General features: G+C 42.3%; 2 protein-coding genes across 3 annotated transcripts; one reads left to right on the forward strand and one right to left on the reverse strand.

Annotated features, from left to right (window-relative positions):
- Window positions 1-47: 47 nt before the first annotated feature.
- On the reverse strand, window positions 48-11056 carry LOC129169577 (myelin protein zero-like protein 2). The gene is made up of 5 exons (XM_054756120.1): window positions 10448-11056; window positions 5625-5794; window positions 3760-3970; window positions 2183-2351; window positions 48-917 (listed from the first exon to the last, which is right to left on the reverse strand). Exons 1-5 carry the CDS (start codon window positions 10509-10511, stop codon window positions 740-742), a joined length of 792 nt encoding a protein of 263 aa, XP_054612095.1. The 5' UTR covers window positions 10512-11056; the 3' UTR covers window positions 48-739.
- On the forward strand, window positions 10567-20530 carry pafah1b2 (platelet-activating factor acetylhydrolase 1b, catalytic subunit 2). 2 transcript variants are annotated; one of them, XM_054756124.1, is made up of 7 exons: window positions 10567-10589; window positions 12095-12219; window positions 12619-12706; window positions 13192-13281; window positions 17416-17532; window positions 17835-17957; window positions 19841-20530. In XM_054756124.1, exons 3-7 carry the CDS (start codon window positions 12620-12622, stop codon window positions 20117-20119), a joined length of 696 nt encoding a protein of 231 aa, XP_054612099.1. In that variant the 5' UTR covers window positions 10567-10589; window positions 12095-12219; window position 12619; the 3' UTR covers window positions 20120-20530. The 2 variants fall into 2 exon arrangements, with proteins under 2 accessions (XP_054612099.1, XP_054612098.1); XM_054756123.1 differs by lacking the exon at window positions 10567-10589 and adding an exon at window positions 11889-12020.
- The last annotated feature ends 497 nt before the right edge of the window (window positions 20531-21027 follow it).

Below are 21027 nucleotides of genomic sequence, written 5' to 3' on the forward strand. Positions count from 1 at the left end.
TTCCAAAAATGAAAACAAATGAAAACAATTCAGATTTGATAATAAAAAAGGGAGAAGCTCTACCTAACACTATGGTATGTACAAACTCAAAATACAAAATGATGTGTGCAATGTTACCAACGTACAAAAAAGTATTGCTTTGTGGAAGAACAATTGTCAATTTGCAGCAGCATTGGAAAGTAGGAAAGTTGAATGTTATTTCTTAGTGCAGTGTTGAACTCATCTATGACGGTGCTCATAGTAAGTGCAAAGTGGCAGCAGTATACAAAAACACTGTATGCATTGGTACGAGGTGCCAAAGCTCCACTGCCTCTGCTTGTTAGTTGTAATATGACAAATTCATCACACAGCACTGGCCCAGCAGCAGCAGCAGCAGCAGCAGCAGCAGCAGCGAGTAATTGAAGCTAAAGAAGAAAAGCGTCACCTTGAACAGACGCACAACAATCCATAACACAACTACAACTACAACTGACACCATCTGACACATGCCCGTCTGACGTGCAATGCCATCCTGTTCCATTCAGGACATCTGCTGGATCTGGGTCACTGCCCCACTTGGCCCCAATGCAAGTACACGGTAAAAGCGTAAAGTCAAAGTATAACTATATTCGGATGACGGGCTCTTCGCCAGGCACCGAAATCGTCTCTTTTTGCGTAAACAAACGGTGATCAAAACGGCGGAGGCAATAATTAATAACCAAGGGTGCGGTGGGGTAATGCGACGGCTGCTGTGTCACATTTAATCATCATCGCCGTCATCATCATCATCATCGTCGTCATCATCATCGTCATCTTCTTCACTTCCGTCCTCCTCTTCATCGTCATCGCCGCTGCTGGGCTCAGACTCTTCATCATCTGAGCTCTCCACTTGCTTCTTCTCTTTGACAAGAGTGAGATGCACCGCCTCCTCGGGTTTACTGATGCAGCCCAGCATCCACAGACACACACACACACACACACACACACACACACAATCAAACAGGCTGCTCATGAGAAGGCGTAGCAAATAAGCAATAAGCCCAAAGTGGAATACACTACCCAGAATGCTGAGCTCCACCCCAGTCAACATACCGCAAAGGAAAAAACAAAACAATTTAAAGCCACATGAGCGTTTCTCCAGCAAGAAGCAGTTAATGATGGTCTTGACCACTGCAGCTGTTAGTTTCTTCACCTGTATTCACAAGGAACAAAAAAAAGCACACTTGCTGCTTGAAGAGGAAATGTGTTTTGCCAGGAAATGTTAGTCTGCTCATAGATTTCAACCCTTAAAAAAAAAAAGACAGGATGTGACTCAATTCGCTGCAACAGCATTGGAACGACTCCATTGGCGCAAGTTCCAAATCACGTGTTCAAAATACAGTCAAAGGTCTGTTTTCGTACAATAATGCACGTGACAGAGTAGTCCGTTTGCCCTGTATTGTATCGTTTCGCGAAATCCGAGTGCCCAAACAAATCACCCCACACGTTCCTGACTCACTGTCTGTGCATTTTTTGAGTCCGACTGCTAAATAACCCTCCATGGTGCCAAAGAAAGTCGCAAGTGCCCGCACTTTGATAAAGAAGGTGAGAACCACTATTGAATTCAACCTCGCCAGGAAGCACAGGAAGTCCGCATCAATAAAAAGTTCCATTCATTCGTCATTTATAATTATTTCACTTTTTTTCCTGCATGTACAACTATAATTATTCTCTATAAAATAGATTTTTTGTTCATATTTGTAGGCGTCTGGAACGGATTAATTGGATCTATATAAGTTTTAATGGGAAAACTGCCTCGGTTTTCTTACATTTCAGTTTTCGTCTGACCTTTTCGAACAACTTAATGACGAAAACCGAGGTACCAGTGTACTCATATTATTTGGCCGTAGTTACTGACTTTTGATGTACACTGCTGCTGTGAATTGAGTTGAATTATTTCAAGAAGAGTAGAAAGATTCCTCCATATTCACATCTCCTACTTGGCATGAACAAAATCAAGTCCACAAATGAGTGAGATACAGAAATACACTAAAACCTACTTGAAATGATAAGCTTAAATAAGGTTCACATTGGAGGAGCAAACATGGAAGAAAACACTCCCGATTTGTCATGAGTCTCTTTCCCAAAAGAGCCAATCAGATGCAACACCAGTCCCGAGAGAAGGAACAGAAGAGGAGGAGCGGCGGCCCCTGTGGCCCCTCACCACACGGTCGGGTCCTTGCGCTCGGGCTCCCGGGTGCGCATCTCCATGTCCTCCCCCCTCCTCTTCTTCCTCTTGTACTTCACGGCCACGAAGATTCCGAGGAGGAGCAGTATTAGCGCGCAGCCGCCGGCAATTGAGATGAGCAGGATTGTGCTCTCTGAGAGCGAGGCTGGAAGCAAGCACAACAAGATGATAACAGCAGAACTGAACACGCTCGCTTGGCCAGCTGTGTCACTGCAGCTGCAGAGAACACAACAGAGATAATGGTTTTCAAAATAAAGGCAAAGTTGCTCCAGTAGTAAGACACAGCCCTCCAACTGATGCACTTTTTTTGTTCTTTATACTGACATTTAACCTCCTTTGGAGGATAGTTATATCCTTGCAAATGCATAATATTGATGTTAATGACCAAATGCATACTGTAAATTAGGGATGGCTGATTATTTTTATAGATTATTATATTATCCCTAATTTACAGTATGCATATACATACACACACACATATATATATACACACATATATATATACAGTATATATATACACACACACACACAATATATAAATATAAATATAAATAATGGCGTGCTCCACACAGCAACAAGCTTGCTAGCTCAGTATGTCCAATAGCTCAGTATGTCCAAGGTTCCAAGTTTGGCCTTTGGATTGTAAATATGTATTGAAAGAACTGGTTATGTAAGGGCAGACGTAAGAGGCGTCTTTCTTTAGTCCTTCTAAACTTACACACTCCTGATCAAAATTTTAAGACCAGTTGAAAAATGGCAAGAATTGATATTTTGCATTGTTTGATCTTAAAGACGTTCTAAGTAGAGCTTGGAAAAAAAAAAAAAATTTTTTGGGAGTAAGCAATTTATTGGCATTACTAATGACTACATTGTTGAGACAAAGTGTTTCAAATAAATATGGCACTTTTTCTATAACTCAAACTGCGGATTGCGGTATTTGTCTTATTTTGCACAATGTTTGTTTGTGAAATGAATCCAACGACATCACAGTCAAGAAGCATAATGTATTCATTCATTACACAAGATGCAACCTGACATCAGTTGAGTGAAGAGCTGCTGCCTGTATTGATATCAGAAATGAAGCGCTGGACAATATGGGATATCGTCAAGAAAGCCAATATTGAGCATCTCCACTGCAAATGCTCCATTTAACTGCAAGGTCTCTTATATACAGTATGTTCCACTTGCCGTGCTGTTGCTTAAAATGAACGCATTATTGGGATTAATGCTGATTGAGCAGGTTGCTCCTTATCTGCATTACAACACTGGTTCTACTCCTAAATGACCATGTGTTCAAAGAGAGCGACGTTGTCCTTCTCACTTTCTCATGCACTCCAAACCAGTATCAATGTTTTTAAAAAAAATTTTAAAAAGTTGTCTAAACTGCTGCCAAATACCAACTCAGTAACTGAAGTCACCTTCAGAATTTACCTTCTTAAAAAAGTGTTGTATGTCAAATCCATGATGGCGGAGCATAAAGGCAAAATTCCTTTGGAACTACAGCAACTATAATTAAACTATCCCGTCGGTAAGCAGTGCCCCCCAGCCCTTACCTTTGCTGACAACTCTGAGGTTGGTCTCTCTGTTGCTGCCGTGCACATCTGGACGGTTGCGTACGTTGCAGATGTACGTGCCATTAAAGGTTGGGGGCACCTCATGCAGGGTGATGGAGGCGTCATTTCTTGTAACATCTCCTGACCACACCGCGCGGTCTTTAAAACGTCCGTTCTGAGGTGGGTAGGGTATCTCCTGGTAGTAGAACACCTGACACCAACACACGCGTGTGTCAGTATACAGTACACACATCACTCGACAGTCCACGTTAATAGGCTCATGACTAGATAGGACAGATATTGTCCGAGGAGATGGTGCGGTCTTCTCTGACTCGAATATGTACAGAGAAGACAGACGGTTTGATCTACAGTGGTGCCTTGGTTAATGTCAATAATCCGTTCCAGAAAGTCAGACTCAAACCAAAATGGACTGTAACCAAAGCAAAGTTTCCCATAGAAAACTATGTCAATCCAATTAATCCGTTCCAGACAACCAAAAATGTTAACAGAAAACACATTATAAAGACAATAATTAGTGTTACATGCAGAAAATGATGCAAAAATAATTACAAATGACAAATGAATGGACAACTCAACATTTAACAACACTTTTACCTAGTTTTGTTGGACAAAAATAACACAAAATAATCAATTAACAAAATAAACACATTCTGTTGCAACCACGATTTGCAAAAACGTAAAAAACATATATCATACTAAATATCAACATTCTTGAAACAATGAACATGTTCCTTGCCGTTTAATATAGAAAATGGAAAAAAAAAATAACGGCTGGCAGCAGTCTCGATGCGGTCCTTATGTTTGTTACGATGTGTGTCTCTACAACTCTGATATAAACAAACGCTGTTGTCCGAAAATGGTGACCGCGGCCCCCTTGCATTGCACGATCACGTGCTGGTATCGTCTTGGCTGCGTGAGCCAAGATGGCGGCGTAAACCACCCGGACGGTATTTTGGACGCTAAACAAGCGGGCAAACACAAGCCAAGGCTACATTTTAGAAAACATTTTGGATGTTAACTGAAAAACGCGCTTAACCAGGGTGGACGTTAACCGAGGTACCACTGTACATCCATTCTTCATCAAGGTTAAGAAACCATCTCTGAACACGAGGGGGAGGGCTGCGACACCACCTAGCTCCCACGTACAATGCTGTCCTTTCATCATTTAGTCTGGAACAAATAAACACAACGAAGCCATGACCAAATTACAACCAAATGGAATACTAACAAGGGTGACTGCACGCAAACATTTTTTCCTATAGGAAATAATGTGAATCCAAGCAATCCATTGCAGACACCCACAAATATGCACTCAAATAATTCACAATGCATAGGGGACTTTGTTTGGGCACTCAATTTCGCGGAACGATACAGCGCAGTATGAAAACCAAGACAGCGTACTAAAACCAGGGCAAAATTTTGGGAAACATTTTCAACTAAAGCCGAATCGTATAAAAACTGCAGTGTACAAAAATCGAGGTTTGACTGTTTGTGTAATAACTCTACAGTGTTCGCAGTAAGGATTATTTGGCATGTGTTCACTTTTTAAGGGCAATAAATGTTTCTTTATGTTAACTTAAATGTTTTACGTTTACGGTCATAACTTACAAGTAGTTATTGTATGATTCAATGAAAAAAGTACCAAAACTCAATGGAAAGTATGCCTTTTAAGAATAGTTATAGACAAGGACACTCAGTGATAAATGTCCTTTCACCACTGTTCAATTGGATTTACCACAGTGGTGTAGAGGTAATTTATGCTTCCCAACTGAGGGAGGAGCCCTGGGGCAAAGAAAGTTATATAATCATTTTTTAAAAATTCTCTCAAAACTGTTTGTACCTACCGACTCCTCTCTTTTGGAATTCAGTGGACGGAAGTTCCAGGACACTATGACGGACTGGGTTGACACGGGGTGACTGGAGCGGAAGGTGCACTTGAGTTTGACATTGGTCCCGTTAACCGCTTCCACTTCAGTGGGAGCATAGATCTCAATACCTGAGACACGAGGCACTCCTGAATGAAGAGGACAAAAAGTGAAGAGCGGGCTCATTCCCAACAGGTTAATCATTCCCTGCTGGGTCCGAAGGTCACATGCAGACACGAGCGACGGTGGACAGTTGTGTAGACTCGTCCTGAGGATTGTAACATTCCTTCTGTCCTGTCCTGTGATTCCCTCCAAAATACAAGATGGAAAATGAACAGGTCGCTAATGTTTAACAGAACGTGCAATAGAAATAGACTGCTTCAAGACGTTCAGAGGGTTTCGTAAGACATTCAACTTTATAAATGCATAGTAGAGCCAATAAAGCAAAGCTTCCCAATAAATTGTGCAGCTTTTTAGGAAAAAAAACTGTTTTGGAAAAATCTGCCTAACAATAAACAAGCAACATGCTTGTTAAGTTGCAGGGCTGTGGTGGTGTTATTCCAGTCTGCGTGGGGGTGGTGCATAGTGCCTATACTGTAGCAAGTACATGCGATAGCCTTGTTTTTCCTTACATATGGGGACGCAGTTACATATTCCTTCATTTCATTTAACTCTGTATTCACCTATTTACCTGTGTAGCTTGTCGCGCCAACTCTGTTCAGTCAACGTAATCGTAACTCGACTTGTTCAAAACTCGGGTTGTTCAAAACTCGGTTATTTTTTTAACCCCTGGTTAAGTAGACTTAACCCACCGTTAACTTTAACGGCACAGCTATCTTGTTGTCCAAAACTCTGTTAACTTTAACCGGCTGTTAACTTGACGTTCAAGTTAACAGACCTGGGGACCGCCGCTAACGTTTTAACAGTGTGGTTAATTCTCAAGATGGAGTTCGCGGCTAAAGCGGCTGCCTCCGTGATGCCATACTGTCATGTCTCCTTACGTGCATTGCTGACGTCTGGGTTATGCATTACTTCACACTTTACTGGGCGTTGCAGCTTTTCAGCACATGACAAATTATTTGGATTTGCAAGACAGAAAAACATGCTTTTAACTGCCGAGATTTGAAAGGAAACTATTTTACTGAACCGTGCAAATTCTATCTTAGTCATGTTTAAGAACAACTATTTTGATGGAACAATCGTACATAGAGCTATTTGAGGCTTTATCGGCGTCACAAGATCAAAGACATTGATTTCACATAGCGCATTGACAGGAACTAAAGCTACTTCCATCAACAATAGCGGCATAGAAAGAAACTACGAATCATTGGCAGACTTAGTGTGAGCCACAACCGACGACGACTTTTAGACAAATGAGGATCCAGAACCTTCTATCTTTTTGAGCCGGAATATACGGAGGATGAGCTCAAGGTTTTAGACGGCGAGCCCGCAAAAAGAGTTAAACTTTGCAGCAGATTGATTGACAGCGAGTCATTACACTGCCATGACTTGGTGGTGTAGATGTGGATCTTGCCATGAAGCCATGCTGACAGAAATGGAGTGTTTCTTCTGGACTGAGTGACATACGGTGTCACCATCGATGGCGGGGAGGACATTACTCCAAGTGATTGCATCACAACGAACGAAGAAGTGTTTTTGCTAACGAACCCTGCAGTGATAGAAACATATTTCCACCTACCCAAAATAAACTGGAAAAGATGCCCTTGACCAGCTGGACCAGACTGACACCTGTCCATCGAGTAAGTCACCATGATATTGATTCTGATACATGGAGCACATAGCACATGATATCACAATCCAGTCCATGTAGCCATGTATAAACAAAACATGGAATGTGGGCTAATACTTTACAGATTATTTGGTTGTCAATTCGTAGTTGTTCATATGCTTGTTCTTGTTTCCTAGTCAGTACACATCGGTGTGCTATCACATTGCTTTGGAGTGGGTCTGTTACGTCTCGGTAGAGGCGTGAGGCACTGCGTCACTACGCCAGAAAAATACTTCTTCGTGTTAGCTGCTACAATGAGAGTGTCGCTGTAGCTTGGTTTATATACACGTCAGAACATTGTTGGTGTTACCTCCCACTTGCAAGCTGGTTTTTTTTGTGTGTTTTTCTCTCATAAAACGCACAGAAAAGAGAAAGACACGGCATTCATCGCCGCCAATGCTCCCTCTAAGCTCCAAGCGTGCTCAGTCGTCCACTGCTTTCGCGTTCTCAGCGCACAACAAATCCATGCAGAGCACAAAATACAATCCAACCTGAACTGTATATGAAATAAACACATCTGTACCATTTTGCACTGCAACTCAGTCAGTGACAGGGAACAACGAGCAGTAAAAACATATAATAATAATAATAATAATAGATGCGAGTGTCTTCGTCACATTCACATGAATGCACAGGCGACAGTGCGCAGGGATAAGGCGGGAGACAGATATAACGCCGAGCGTTTTGTGAGCTTTGAGGTTTTGAGAAGGCATTTTTGTGATGCAAATGTATTAATCTTTTGAACGCACATTGTTTTTAGAAGCCAAACTCTTTACTTAATTGTCCCCAGCAACTAAGTGGAACTACGTTCTTCCTCACAGAAATCTGACCAGAACTGGACTTAGGAGACCAAGTGGGGGGTAAGTCGCTATTATTGGACTACAATACAACAGAAAAAAAAAAAAATCTGAACTATCCCTTTAAGACAAAAAGGTCGTATTCTAACAACTATGAGAATAAGAATAAACTTTTAGAATTATGAGGAAAAAATAATGTTTAAAAATAGTGCAGTCGCATTGAGTTGAAATATTAAAGAAAAAATATTTTATTTTTTTCTTAACTGTACTGTGAGAAACAAAGAAAACAAAATAAAGTTGTACATTTTGGAAAATTAGGTTGATTAAATAGCTATAATAAAATGTAACAGGAATAAAGTCATAATATTACAAAAAGAAAATGTACAAACATTCCAAAAAGGGAAAAGAAAGTGAACCGAATAATGAACAGCGCACATTAAAAATGATAACAACCCTAAGAAATAAAACAACATTCGCATGGAAGTGACAAAGCAGAAACGCCTCTGTGGCAATCATAAAAGCGGTGGTAAATCACAGCAGGTGTTTCCCAATCTGCTTGTTCAAACATACAGCTTCTGTGTCGCCACAGCACATCTGATGCACACTCTGTTATAATATGTCAACAGGGCGAGTGCCTTGGCGAAACACTCAAGTGGAAAGCGCAACTCTTTTAACACATCTGGACCGTGTTGGAGGATGGAGCATTAGTTGGCCGCTCAGGAATGTTGACAGCAGTTTTGCTGTGACCATCACAGCTGTTGTTTTAACCCAATGGATTGCGTTTTAAAGATTATTGTCAGCCAATGCTATCCATGTATTTGCCAACTAAATTGTCAGCCTTTTAAAAGTGATTTTGTCAAATTGCAGGAGATTAACGTTTACCTTAAAGCAGGAACCATGCCATTTTTGGCAGTGGATGTCGACTGCTTCAGCGGAAAACACTCAAGTCCACAGCACAATCTAATACAAGAGTGACTGTATACTACAGTATACAGCATACTAGTATATACAGTACAGCAAAAATCTTGGCTTTACAAATGTAATAATGTGCAGTTAGAAGAAAGGTTTTAATTTAACACTGTGTTTTTATTGTGTTGTCATGACGGTTGTTTGGCTCCCTGTTTATTTCTACAAATTCAACAATTAGATTTCAATTAATTTCACACAATGAAATCACGGCCTCCTAAGTAGCAATCGTTTCCTTCAACTATGTGGTTAAGTGAATGTGAGCATAGTTAATTAACAGTAATCAAAACCCTTTCATTTTACTTTGAAAGGATAACCTCCTCTAACATACATTCGTTCAATAATCTTTATCCTTAATGATGGTCACAACAGTCAAGTGGTTGGGACCAAAAGAGAGGCCGATATTGGTGGGCACGTCTCCTCTCTCTGAGCTTTCCTTTTCTTTAGCGCACTAGCGACATAATGAAGTGTAAAAAAATGGGTGGGTCGGTTACATGCAGGCCAACATAATCAGATACTAGTTTTATTGCTGATATTGGCCCGAAATCGGATCGGGACACTCTGATTATAAAGTTAACTGATAAGCGCTGTTATTCTTCTGAGCAGGCAGAAGACGTATTCATGCACCGGCGCCCAACTCTAACTAGTTCTCAAGCAAGTCTCGTGTTTGCAGATCAAGCTCACGTTTTCAATTCATTTATGGGAGTGCGTTCGTAACCCCAACCATCGTAAAATGGAATTGTTACATTTTTCACAAATATGTTTTTGTGTTTGCCTGAAATCTTTGTCCTGTGTTCTAAATATAATCATGACCCACAAATTAAAGGCAACATTACAGACTAACATATTACATACTTGCCCTGCATTTACCTGGTATCAAGCTGATGCCTAAGGTTGGTTCTAAAACCAGAGCATTTTGCTGAAAATGTATGAAGTATATGACACACCCTTTTCCAAGGTACAAACGACACATGCTCAGAATGCCATCACTATGACCTCAAACACTAAAACAGTGCATGGAGTTACACGTAGGAGCTACAGTAATCTAAAATAAATCAAATAATCCCTGTGAGATTATATTATTGTGTTTTAGGACAAAAATGTATCCAAGCGGGGTTTTTATCACGGTGGAACAAGTGTAACCTTTGGCATATACATAAATCCAACCTGTAGGTATTAACAACTAATAGCAATACTGTAGTCTGTTTTAAAGACTACTTGTAGACATTCGTCACAGAAGTTTCTCTCACCTGACAGCACAAACCCTCCCAGGAGAAGCAGAGGCCATGTCCGACACGCGAGACGGAAAAACATCGATGCTTTCTCAACTTCGACAGTCCCTTGGGGAAGGTTTATGGATGGCAGGCATGTAGGCTCCCACGGGTGGTCGAGGTACAGTAAAGAAAGATCCCTGAAGTGAAACTCGCTTACACTCCAATCGTCTATTGAGCCACTTCTCCGAACAAAAAACACCTGATGGGCGGTGTTTGACCAATTCTTGCATAACCTGTTACGCTACCTCCCAAAATGGCTTCAACGCACGTCTGGCTCCAGAGCAAAGCTAAACAAAGTGTTGATTTGATTTTGTTTAAAAAACAACAACTCTGGATTCGGTTTGAAGTTCTGCAAGGTTGCAGCTGTAACACAATTTGCATACGGGTCCTCTATGTCGCCATCTGTTGGCCAAAGTACAATGTGGCATGGAAGTGAGACAACTGCTGTATTGAGCCAAGTATAAGCATACCTGTAAATATGAGCAAGCTCCCGTTTTCACCCGGAAACTACCGTATTTCTAGGCGCCATCCCGTTTAATAGTTCCCTATTTTTAAAATTTCGGGTTCTGCAACACACCTTCCTATCCGCTCGGCACCCGTCGGGTAATACATCCTGTAGTCATAAAGTCAAGCCTTCAAAATAAAAGAAGCACGCCAGTAAAATAACACCGTAGCGCCACAAAACAGTTGTGGAAATCCTTGTGGAAGATCCTATTTTGCCTCAGTTTCTGGAACATTTCCCTCATTTTATCATGCAAATGTTGACAGGTATATATAATATATCAGGTGGGATCTCCTTGTCATGCCAGTAACGTTGGAAGCCATCTGGACCTTCAAGGTTACATTTTTTCTCAGCAGACAATAAAACTTTTTTCCACTTTTCAATGTCCCATGTTTAATGATTCCTGGCAAAGTCTAAACGGGCAGTTTTGTGGCGTTGAAGGAGACGAGGTCTTTGAATTTGTTTTTTAAACCCTTTTCCCGCAGACCGTCTAATGGTTGTTGCGCTGCAGTCGGTGCCAGTAAGGCCAATCGGATCCTCCGGCTCAGCGCAGGTGTGATTTTTTTGGGTCTACCACTTGACTTTTTTGTTCCATAATGCTCAAGATCTTTCAAAAAATTTGGAATGACTGTCTTACTGCACCGAACCTCAGCAACAATGGCACGCTGCGAGAGGCCTTGCTTATGCAGCTTGTTAGTTTTTATAGTTTATAATTTATAGTTTAACGGAATGTATTACATATCCAGAATTTAAATTACGTTCCCCCAATTATATTAGTGTCCGTTACGGTTACTGATTAAAAAACGGAATTAGAGATGTTTGTTGAGGGAAGTCTTATCTTTTTAAACCCCACGATTCCTTGCGAAACCAGTTCGCGCCGCTGGTGATACTACTTCGAGAAATAATAAAGTATTAATCGGTAACAGCGTTTTCGTGCATCATGCAGACAATGGTAGAAAATGTCGCGATTCCTGATTAATTTTGGAGTGTGCGTCAATGTTTGGAAGATTTTAAACTACTCCGAGCCTCATAACGTTACGGCAAATGGTGAATGTATGCACTCTCTTCCGTAATAGGATCTCTGGTTGCTGTCTTGACACGCCTTTTGTTGTCTCGCCTAGCTGGATCTTGCCTGCTTGATGCTACCGTAGCGAACATCATCCCATCAACAACCAGACAGCTGTCAGGTCTACAACACAGCAAACGCCAGCCTCGAATCGAGAAGTGACGGTCTGCACTCTGACAGGTTTTAAAATTATATTATTCCTCTCTTCGTGTCAAAGGCAGTCACGATAGTGTCAAATGCGGCTGCCAGAGTAGTCTCCAGCGTTAGCTAGCTAACAACCTAACGATAAATAAACTAGATGCAATGGCTGACCTCTCTCATCGCAGAGTCACTTCTGCGAATGATATCATTCGCACTGAAAGCAAAAGCAGCATAATGTTCATTTTTGGCCAGGTTGTCTGTTTCTATCACGTGAATCTACTTCGCGGCAAACGTCTCTGCTAGCGGATGCTTTGCTACTCAGTCAGGTAGCACGCAACCAAAGAAGCTTTGACTGTGCATGTCGATTCGTATCGGAATACCATTCATTTGTGCTAATAGTGTTCATTTTGGAGTAATTAAATGCGGTTGTCTCTGCAGGATGAGTGGTGATGGTGATGGTTTCAACCCTGCTGCAGTGGCTCAGCCAGTAGAGGATGTGCAAGGAGATGGGCGGTGGATGTCACAGGTTGGTTCCATGCATTATTTGCCAAGAAGGATGTAGTCACCTATTTACCCTATGATAGGTTTAAAGAATTCATGTAAACTAAAGCAGACAGGGAATGCATGTTGCTTAATTTATAGCTCACACGCCAGAATACACATTTATGGTTTTACCAATGCAATTGCATAGTGCAACTGTCGTTTTAAGCATTATTTAGATGCAGTGAAGTACTTTATACAACTTGTTTAGTAACGCCACATGGTAGGTCTCCGCAAGGTTAATCCACTGATGCTAATAGGACTGAGACAGTCTGCTTCTGCCCAAGCGCTCCATCACAACTACGAAGACAAGACATCTCACACCACTGCTGCAGGGTTTTGTCCGGATGAGACTATTTCCAAAGACACTGACTTAACCTATTTTAACACATATTGTTGCGTTGTTTTTTTCTTTGCCTCCATCTTACCCACCATTGCACTTCTGACAGGTTTGTGTTTCTTGTTTTGCAGCACACTCGATTTGTGCAGGAGTGCAAGGATGGAGAACCAGATGTGCTTTTTGTGGGGGACTCGATGGTACAGCTAATGCAGCAGTATGAGGTGAGATGAGGACATTGGCTTTCTGTGCATGTTGCATGTTTTGTGCAACAAAAGCATTTATGTACTGGAATTGATTACTCTGGCAGATTTGTAATTTTTTTTGGTTAGAACGGGAAAAGATGACATACACAACATTGAGGACATGCTGTATTTTGTCATATGGAGTGCCCGGGGACTTGAAAAATGTAATATTATACATTACAATATAATATGTATGCGAGTAAATATGAAATGTATTTTATGTATGATTTTACAGCAAGAGGGTCCAGACTTTTTCCACTGAGGGCCACATGCAGAAAAATCAAAGGATTCTTGGGGCCACGTTGATCTTTTTATTTAATTTTTGGACTTTGGACACCACCGTTTTACAGCCCAAGTCAGTCACTGAATACTAGATCTGTATTGCTTTATTCTCACTTTTTGGACACTACACAGTTGTATTTGTCCCTTTTTAAAATCTTTCTGTCCAACTCATTGCTTATTTTTGCGTACTGTCTTCTTGACAGCGGGCGTGAGGTTGCGCTTTATTCGTTTTGGGTCGTTTGATGCCAGGGTTTCAGAGTTGGGTGTTAAAATGTTTTGCGGCTCTTACTCTGGAATGCTCCGCTCCGCATGCCAGCAGCAGTTTCTCTTTAAAAATGACAATGTGGAAGCTACAATTTGAGGACGGTACAGTTTCTGATTACGATAGACATGCAATTTAGATACTCAGGGCATTCAATCGATCACAACTGGACTGTTCGGGTTGTCTTAGAAGATGTTTTGCCTCTCATCCGAGCAGGCTTTATCAGTTCATACTCAAAGACTAGGTGGGACACACACACAGACTAGATAGGACAGTTCTAGTCTGAGAGCTTGGTGCAAGATCCAATCTATTCATCCTCTAAAGGAGGAGGCACGTCCAGACAGGAATGGTTGGCTCTTTAGTGGTGTCAAATGACGATCGTTAGGATACAATGGAGTGGGGCCTGTGCCCGCCAACGATGGTCATTTGGGTGGTATCAACCTCGTTAGCATCCCATTCAGATGTAAGGGTGGTCATGGACCCACCTGAAGCCAAGGTGGCTGTGCCTTGTTTATTTCTTTGAGGCTAAATGACTGAGTCTTTGAGGAAGGGATGAAAGGTCAGCATTGTATATAATGTAGGTCATACCCGTTGGTAAATTAGTGTGCAGTGCAAGAGAGGCATCATATCAGCGACACACAACACTTACAGTAAAAATACATAAATAAAGATAAAGATTAAAAGGTGTGAGTCCATTGCCCTTATTCACAACGGGACATGCTGTTAAGAAAGACGATCGCTGCTGGGATAAAACTGTCCCTGTATGTCTTGGTTCTGCACTTTGGGACCACCAGTCTCTGTCCCGATGGCAGATACCGGAACAAGTGCTTCAAGGGGAGCAGAGGGTCCTGCATAATGCTAGAGCTCAGTCTCTGCAGCTGCTTGGTGTAAAGCGACTCCAAGCCCAGCTCTGACTGTCCAATCCGCTATCAAGACCATTTGACGATCTGATTGAGGGCGGTCTTATTTTTTGCAGACACATTTCCAAACCAAGTAAACAGAAAGATAAAAGGGATTCAATACAAGTGAGATAAAACATAGTCATAAGACTTAGGAGTCATAGGAGAAAGGTGGTTCAAAGACACCCCCGTCTGTTCAGAGATGGCTTTTCAACCTTAACGTAGATGGCTTCCTTCACCCCTCTTTCAAACCATCCTTCTCTGTCCAGAATGTGTACATTTTTGTCCTCAAAAGAGTGATCTTTCTCTTTGCAAGTAGACTGCAGAGTCTTGACCTGAAGAGTTAGCGCGTCTGTGTTGTGCCATGCGCCCACTCAGTGGCTGCTTGGTTTCCCCAACGTAAAAATCAGTGCATTCCTCACTGCACTTGACAGCATACAACAGATTGTTCTTCTGGGTTTGGAGTGTACCAACCTCCGTCGCAAAGTGTTACCAGGTTTGAGGTGTACTGGTGTGTTGTGTTTGTTAAAAATCCTTCTGAGTTTCTCAGATAGGCCCGAGACATACGGGATGGCAATGTTATTGCGTCTGCAGCTCTTTTCTTCCTTGTGGTATATCAATGTGGTAAATATGTACGAACCTATGACATCGTTTTTATTCGGTTTATGAAATCTCGGTGCCTCTTGCAGCCGTGGCTGTCGTCTTTATTCCGCACACAAAGTCAGCGGGCATGGGCATCCTGTATCGCTCAGTTCCATTACCTAAAACACAGCCTTGGCACACTCACAGCTGCATTAGCATGCTCTGCTAAACTAAACTAACCCAGCCAATTTACACTGGCCATTGCTGTACGTCGGCTCACTCTCATCCTCTACACGGAGGACACGGAAAGGAGGGCTCTAAACTCCTTTAAGGGAACAGCACCGTGTCACTGGTACAGATATGTGGATGACACATGGGCGAAAATTAGAAGCCAAGACGTGCTAGCCTTCACCAAGCACATTCACTCAGTGGATAAAAACATCAAGTTCACACGTGAGGATGTCAAAGACAACAAGTCTGCTTTTTTGGACTCTGACGTCCACATTGCAGAGAACAGGGACCTCCATGTTGGCGTTCACAGAAAACCCCCACACACTGACCAATGCCTACTTTTTTACTCACACCCCCCATGGTAACACAAAGCGGGCGTTATCAGAACCCTACAACACAGAGTTGACAATGTTCCCACCATACCCAGAACAACAGTCTGGTGTATGATGTCCAGTGCAATGACGAATGCACAGATTTTTACCGAGCAGCCACTGAGCAGGCACATGGCACAACACTGGCAGGCTAACTCTTCAGCTCAAAATTCTGCAGTTCACTTGCACATCAAAGAGAGAGAGCGCTCTTTTGAGGACAAAAATGTACACATCCTGGACAGAGAAGAAGGATGGTTTGAAAAGGGAGTGAGGGAGGCCATCTACCTTAAGGTTGAGAAGCCACCTTTCTCCTTCATACAATGCTGACCTTTCATCCCTTCCTAAAAGATTCACTCGTTTAGCCTCTAAGAAATAAACAAGGCACAGCCACCTTGGTTGCAGGTGGGTCCGTGACCATCATTACAACTTAATGGGATGCTAACGAAGGTGATACCACCCAAACGACCATTGTTGATGGACAGAGGCCCCACTCCATTGTATCCTAACTATTGTCATTTGACACCACTAAAGAGCCAACCATTCCTGTCTGCACCAAGCTCTCTGACTTGAACCGTCCTATCTAGTCTGACTGGCATGTGTCCCACCTAGTCTTTGAGCGTGAACTGATGAAGTCTGCTCGGATGAGAGGCAACCTGAACAGTCCAGTTGTGATCGATTAAATGCCCTGAGAATACAATGACCTGGATGAATGAGAATATTGGATATTGGATATAATTTATAGTAGTATAGATTTACTGTCCTCTGAAAATGTGTCAACACACAGCCATTGTTGTCGTAATAGCTGGCAACATAAGTGAGTACACCTTATAGTTAGCATATGCCAACTGCGGCAAAAGTGTGAATATTTAGTGTGAGCGCAATTGTTATCTAGCACTCCCTTGATCCTCTTGGGCATGGAATTCACCTGCACAGGTTATTATTTTGCACATAGACATCTTGCGCTCCTCCACCTTCCTTCCAGTAATCAACTGGGTTCAGGTTTCGCCTTCACCTTCAGCTTCAGCTTCCTCACCAAGGCACTTGTCATCTTGGAGGTGTGTTTTAGATCATTGTCATGTTGGAAATCTGACATGCGGCCCAGTTTGCCAAAGGAGGGGCTCATGCTCTGCTTCGGAATGTCACAGTACATGTTGGAATTCATGTTTCCCTCAATGAACTGTAAGTCCCCGGTGCCGGCAGCACTCATGCGCCACCATCATTGACTATGAGACACAATTATCTAGCTAATCAATGGTCTTTCTTTAGGGAGACAATGACCTGTGGCACAGCTGTGCCAAAATCATAGTAGTTGTGTTACGTTCTACTTTTGGAGAATTATCAATTGGTGAGGGGTTACTGTATATTGAAGGTGAATTTTTTCCCAATTTTTGGCCCCCCCCTGGAGCATCCATCTATATTTCCTCATAGGCCAGCCGGTTCTGGTAAGCAGTCTAGTAAAATAACGCCACCTATTTTGCATACACAGGTCTGGAGGGAGTTGTTCTCGCCACTTCATGCGCTCAACTTTGGCATTGGAGGCGACACCACCTGTAATGTGTTGTGGCGGCTGCAGAACGGAGAGCTGGAAAACATCCGTCCCAAGGTTGGTCTGACTCAGCTCCATCTGCTCTGCAAGTGTGTGCGGACATAAACACAGTTTGCTTATATCCTTGTGCACATGCACAAACTGTCCCTGACAGGACAGGTCACGCTCAAACATGCACTTGACCGCCTCTGACCTCGCCGTCTTGGCTTTATGGTGTGCAGGCGGCATGATAGAGTAATCAGAAATAGCACACCCTTTTATAAGTCCAACTGGAATGTTGTTATTAAGTTTTGTAATTGTGATATAGAAAATACAGCACACAAAAATGGTCCTAACATCTGTATTTGTTTTTTTCCCAGATTGTGGTGGTGTGGGTAGGAACCAACAATCACGAACATACAGCAGAGCAAGTCGCCGGGGGAATTCTGTCTATTGCAAAGCTGCTCACGTCCCGTCTACCCAAAGCAAAAGTAGTAGTGCTGGTAAGTTCACTCTCTTCTTTGGATTACAGCTTCAGAAGTATTTCAATGATACAAAAACAAGAGCATCTTTGTCATTGCTATGGCAACCCCACAACACCTACTTAAGCGGTCTGTTACATTAGTGGACCAGCCAGCACACAAGCATCAGTGCAACTAAAATATAGTTGTGTGCAGTGCTTGTAGAAATATTGCCATAGAGCAGTGGTTCTCAATTATATTCTGTCATGCCCCACCTCGGGGACCCCACCCCATACCATCATTCGAAATACTATTGAGAACCTGTCATATTAATTTATTTATCTGTACAAACCATTGGATGAGTTGCACGCACCGGCATCGTTCAAGAATGAATAAAGACATTAACAGACTTGCCAAACTTGATGAAATTTTACGAGTATAGTTCCCCTGCCTCTTAGGGTCCATCTAATACCTCACCGTGTCCCCCTAGGGTGACCCTCCCCACTATTTGAGAAGCACCATCATACACTAAAATAATCAGATTATTCATGAAAAATGTAAATACATTTTGTTATAACACAGACAAAATCTGTTAACGCTTACTTATGTTAGCTTCTGAGCATGTCAGGAAACAAATACCTATTTATTGCCGTCCGTCTTAATAGTATTTTCTACAGCGGATGTGTTTACCATGGGTAAATGGCAAATTGTGAACTTTGCCCTTTATATTACAGGTTGAAAGTTACTTTTTTACCACTAAGGTACGCATATTGTTGCATTTCAGCGGTTTCACTTTCCTTGTTCAGTCAGGCTCCGTTGCTTACACCTTGAGCATAACGTAGCCTTCAGTCTCTGTGAGTAGCGTGATGTGCATCTTGCAAAAAAAATCTCCAGCCACGGCAACGCTCTTGTAGTACAGTGGAAACGACGCCACCTTTGCTAACTTCGGCACGATCGTTTTCTTGAATGAAATAGTATTTCTCACCTTTATCAAAGTTCTGGCACTTGCAGCTTTCTTTGCAGCCATACTCAATTTAAAAAAAAAGCACAGATTGTCTGAAAGCCTATTTGTCTAACACTCAGAAATACACACTGCTCTTGAACACCTCATCAGCGCAGGGTGCACGGTGCTTGTTAGCGGGAAGAAAGGAGACAGAAACTGAGTCGGTCATTGTTCTGTGTGGGTTCTATGAACAAATAAGCCATCCACACACATAATAAAGATTTTAGTTTTTAGTTTTTAGTTGAAAACTGATGTTCCATCATGTCCTGTTTGTATACGACTCATTCAGAGGCCGGATAGCCCACCTCCTCCAACGCCTTCTCCTCAGATTTTGGGTCTGCTGACTGTTGTCACACATCGATTAGTTCCGGCAGGTTCTCTCTTTAATTACCATCGTTCACTCGCGACGGGAAGCTAAAGAGATAAACAGTCGACGAGAGCTGTGGTTGTTCACAGAGTTGATGTCACGTCACATGCTCGCGCGTGGGTGTCCAAAGTGCGGCCTAGGGGCCTCCGTTTTTTGTTTTTTTAAGAAATAAAAAGAAATAAAGTAGAAATAAAATAAAATTTAAAAAAAAACAGCAAAAAGGTGGTGAAAAGTAGAGCAAAAGGCATAATCTAACAAGGACAAGCTGACATTTTGTTTTAGGGTTGTACTAATAACATTACCTTAAGGTTGGCAGGTCTGCTTCTAGTCTAGTAATATGATGGATCCTTTAATTTTCTTTTATTGGATTGTGTGCCAGGAGGCTTGTTGCAATTGTTTTAAATGTCACTTTTCACAAATTAGTGCATAGTATTTGATCTTGGCAAAACACTGAGCTAGAAAATATTTGTCAAAGTCAGTGTTTCCCCAACAAACAACATATTTTTGCATTTATGGTGCGTTTACATTGGTTTAAACCAAAAAAACGGTCCTCAGGGTTTGTTACCGCGGGGGGAACGTCCAAACCCTCTGAGGGAGAAGAACGCTGGTGTCAACAACTTCCTGCGCTCCTGGCTGCCGCGCTTGGCCCAGGCTCAGCTCCTGGACGTGAGCGGGGAGTTTGTTCACTCCGACGGAACCATCAGTCCGCAGGACATGTTCGACTTCCTCCACCTGACGTCAACAGGTTACCGCACCGTGGCCAAGCCCCTCAGCGACCTGTTGCTTCAAATACTTGAAGAGACGCCGGAGGAGCGAAGGGCGTCGCTGGTTTGAGATTCCGAGACCGAGCAGCACCGGGGTCATGTCTCGCCCGCTGATGTGGGAGGAACGGGGGAGATGTGCCTCTGGGTTCAATGGGAGGAAGGCGCCCTGAGATGTCTTGGCGTTGATGAGTGGAGGATTGGCGTGGGTGCTGTAGAGGGAGAGAGACATCACTACACTCTTCAAATGACTTACTGCCCGAGACCTTGTGTGACTGCACTGTCATCAAATGAAGTATTTCTGAGCACAGTTACACACCGATATGCGGCAAAATACAACAACCTGTTTTCTTCCTCGATTATGTCTTTATGGTAAAAGGTTGGCTGCTTTGCAACATGTAACACTCTACAATGTTTATTGTCTGGTCAAAAGAGGGGGAAAATAACCCTGTCATGCAATAAAATGTATATCACGTTCTTAAAATCCTTCCATCATGATTTTTTAAAAATATGAAACAAATCGCACAGTAAAATAGCACAGTGCTTCGCTTAAGTGCTTGATATAGTCCATTTCAGTGTTTAGACATGCTAGAAGATGCTGAATCAAGGTGTCATGTAGTTTGTTTGGTACACAGAACTTCATTGAGCTACAAATGAGACCTCTTTTAATTCCCAGCTGAACATGACATCCCACAAACATTGTTTGCAACACAATTTAACAATGAATGGCACTCTCTCCCTCTCATCCAGTATTTTCGTTCTTACACACCTTTTGTGTATAAATGTATCTCCCTGTCGTCTTTTTGTCATTGATCTCTCACGCAACCCTGCCAATATCGGCCCCTCTTCGCTTCTCCACATCATTCCCCAACACTTGTAGGAATAAAAGTTGCAGAAGCTACTGAATATTATAAAGCAAAACAAAAAGGTCTGTCAGCGAGCTTATGCTAAAGCTTCAATATGACACAATAAGTCACATAC

The sequence above is a fragment of the Dunckerocampus dactyliophorus genome, chromosome 16 (assembly GCF_027744805.1).
Source record: "Dunckerocampus dactyliophorus isolate RoL2022-P2 chromosome 16, RoL_Ddac_1.1, whole genome shotgun sequence".
Taxonomy (NCBI): domain Eukaryota; kingdom Metazoa; phylum Chordata; class Actinopteri; order Syngnathiformes; family Syngnathidae; genus Dunckerocampus; species Dunckerocampus dactyliophorus.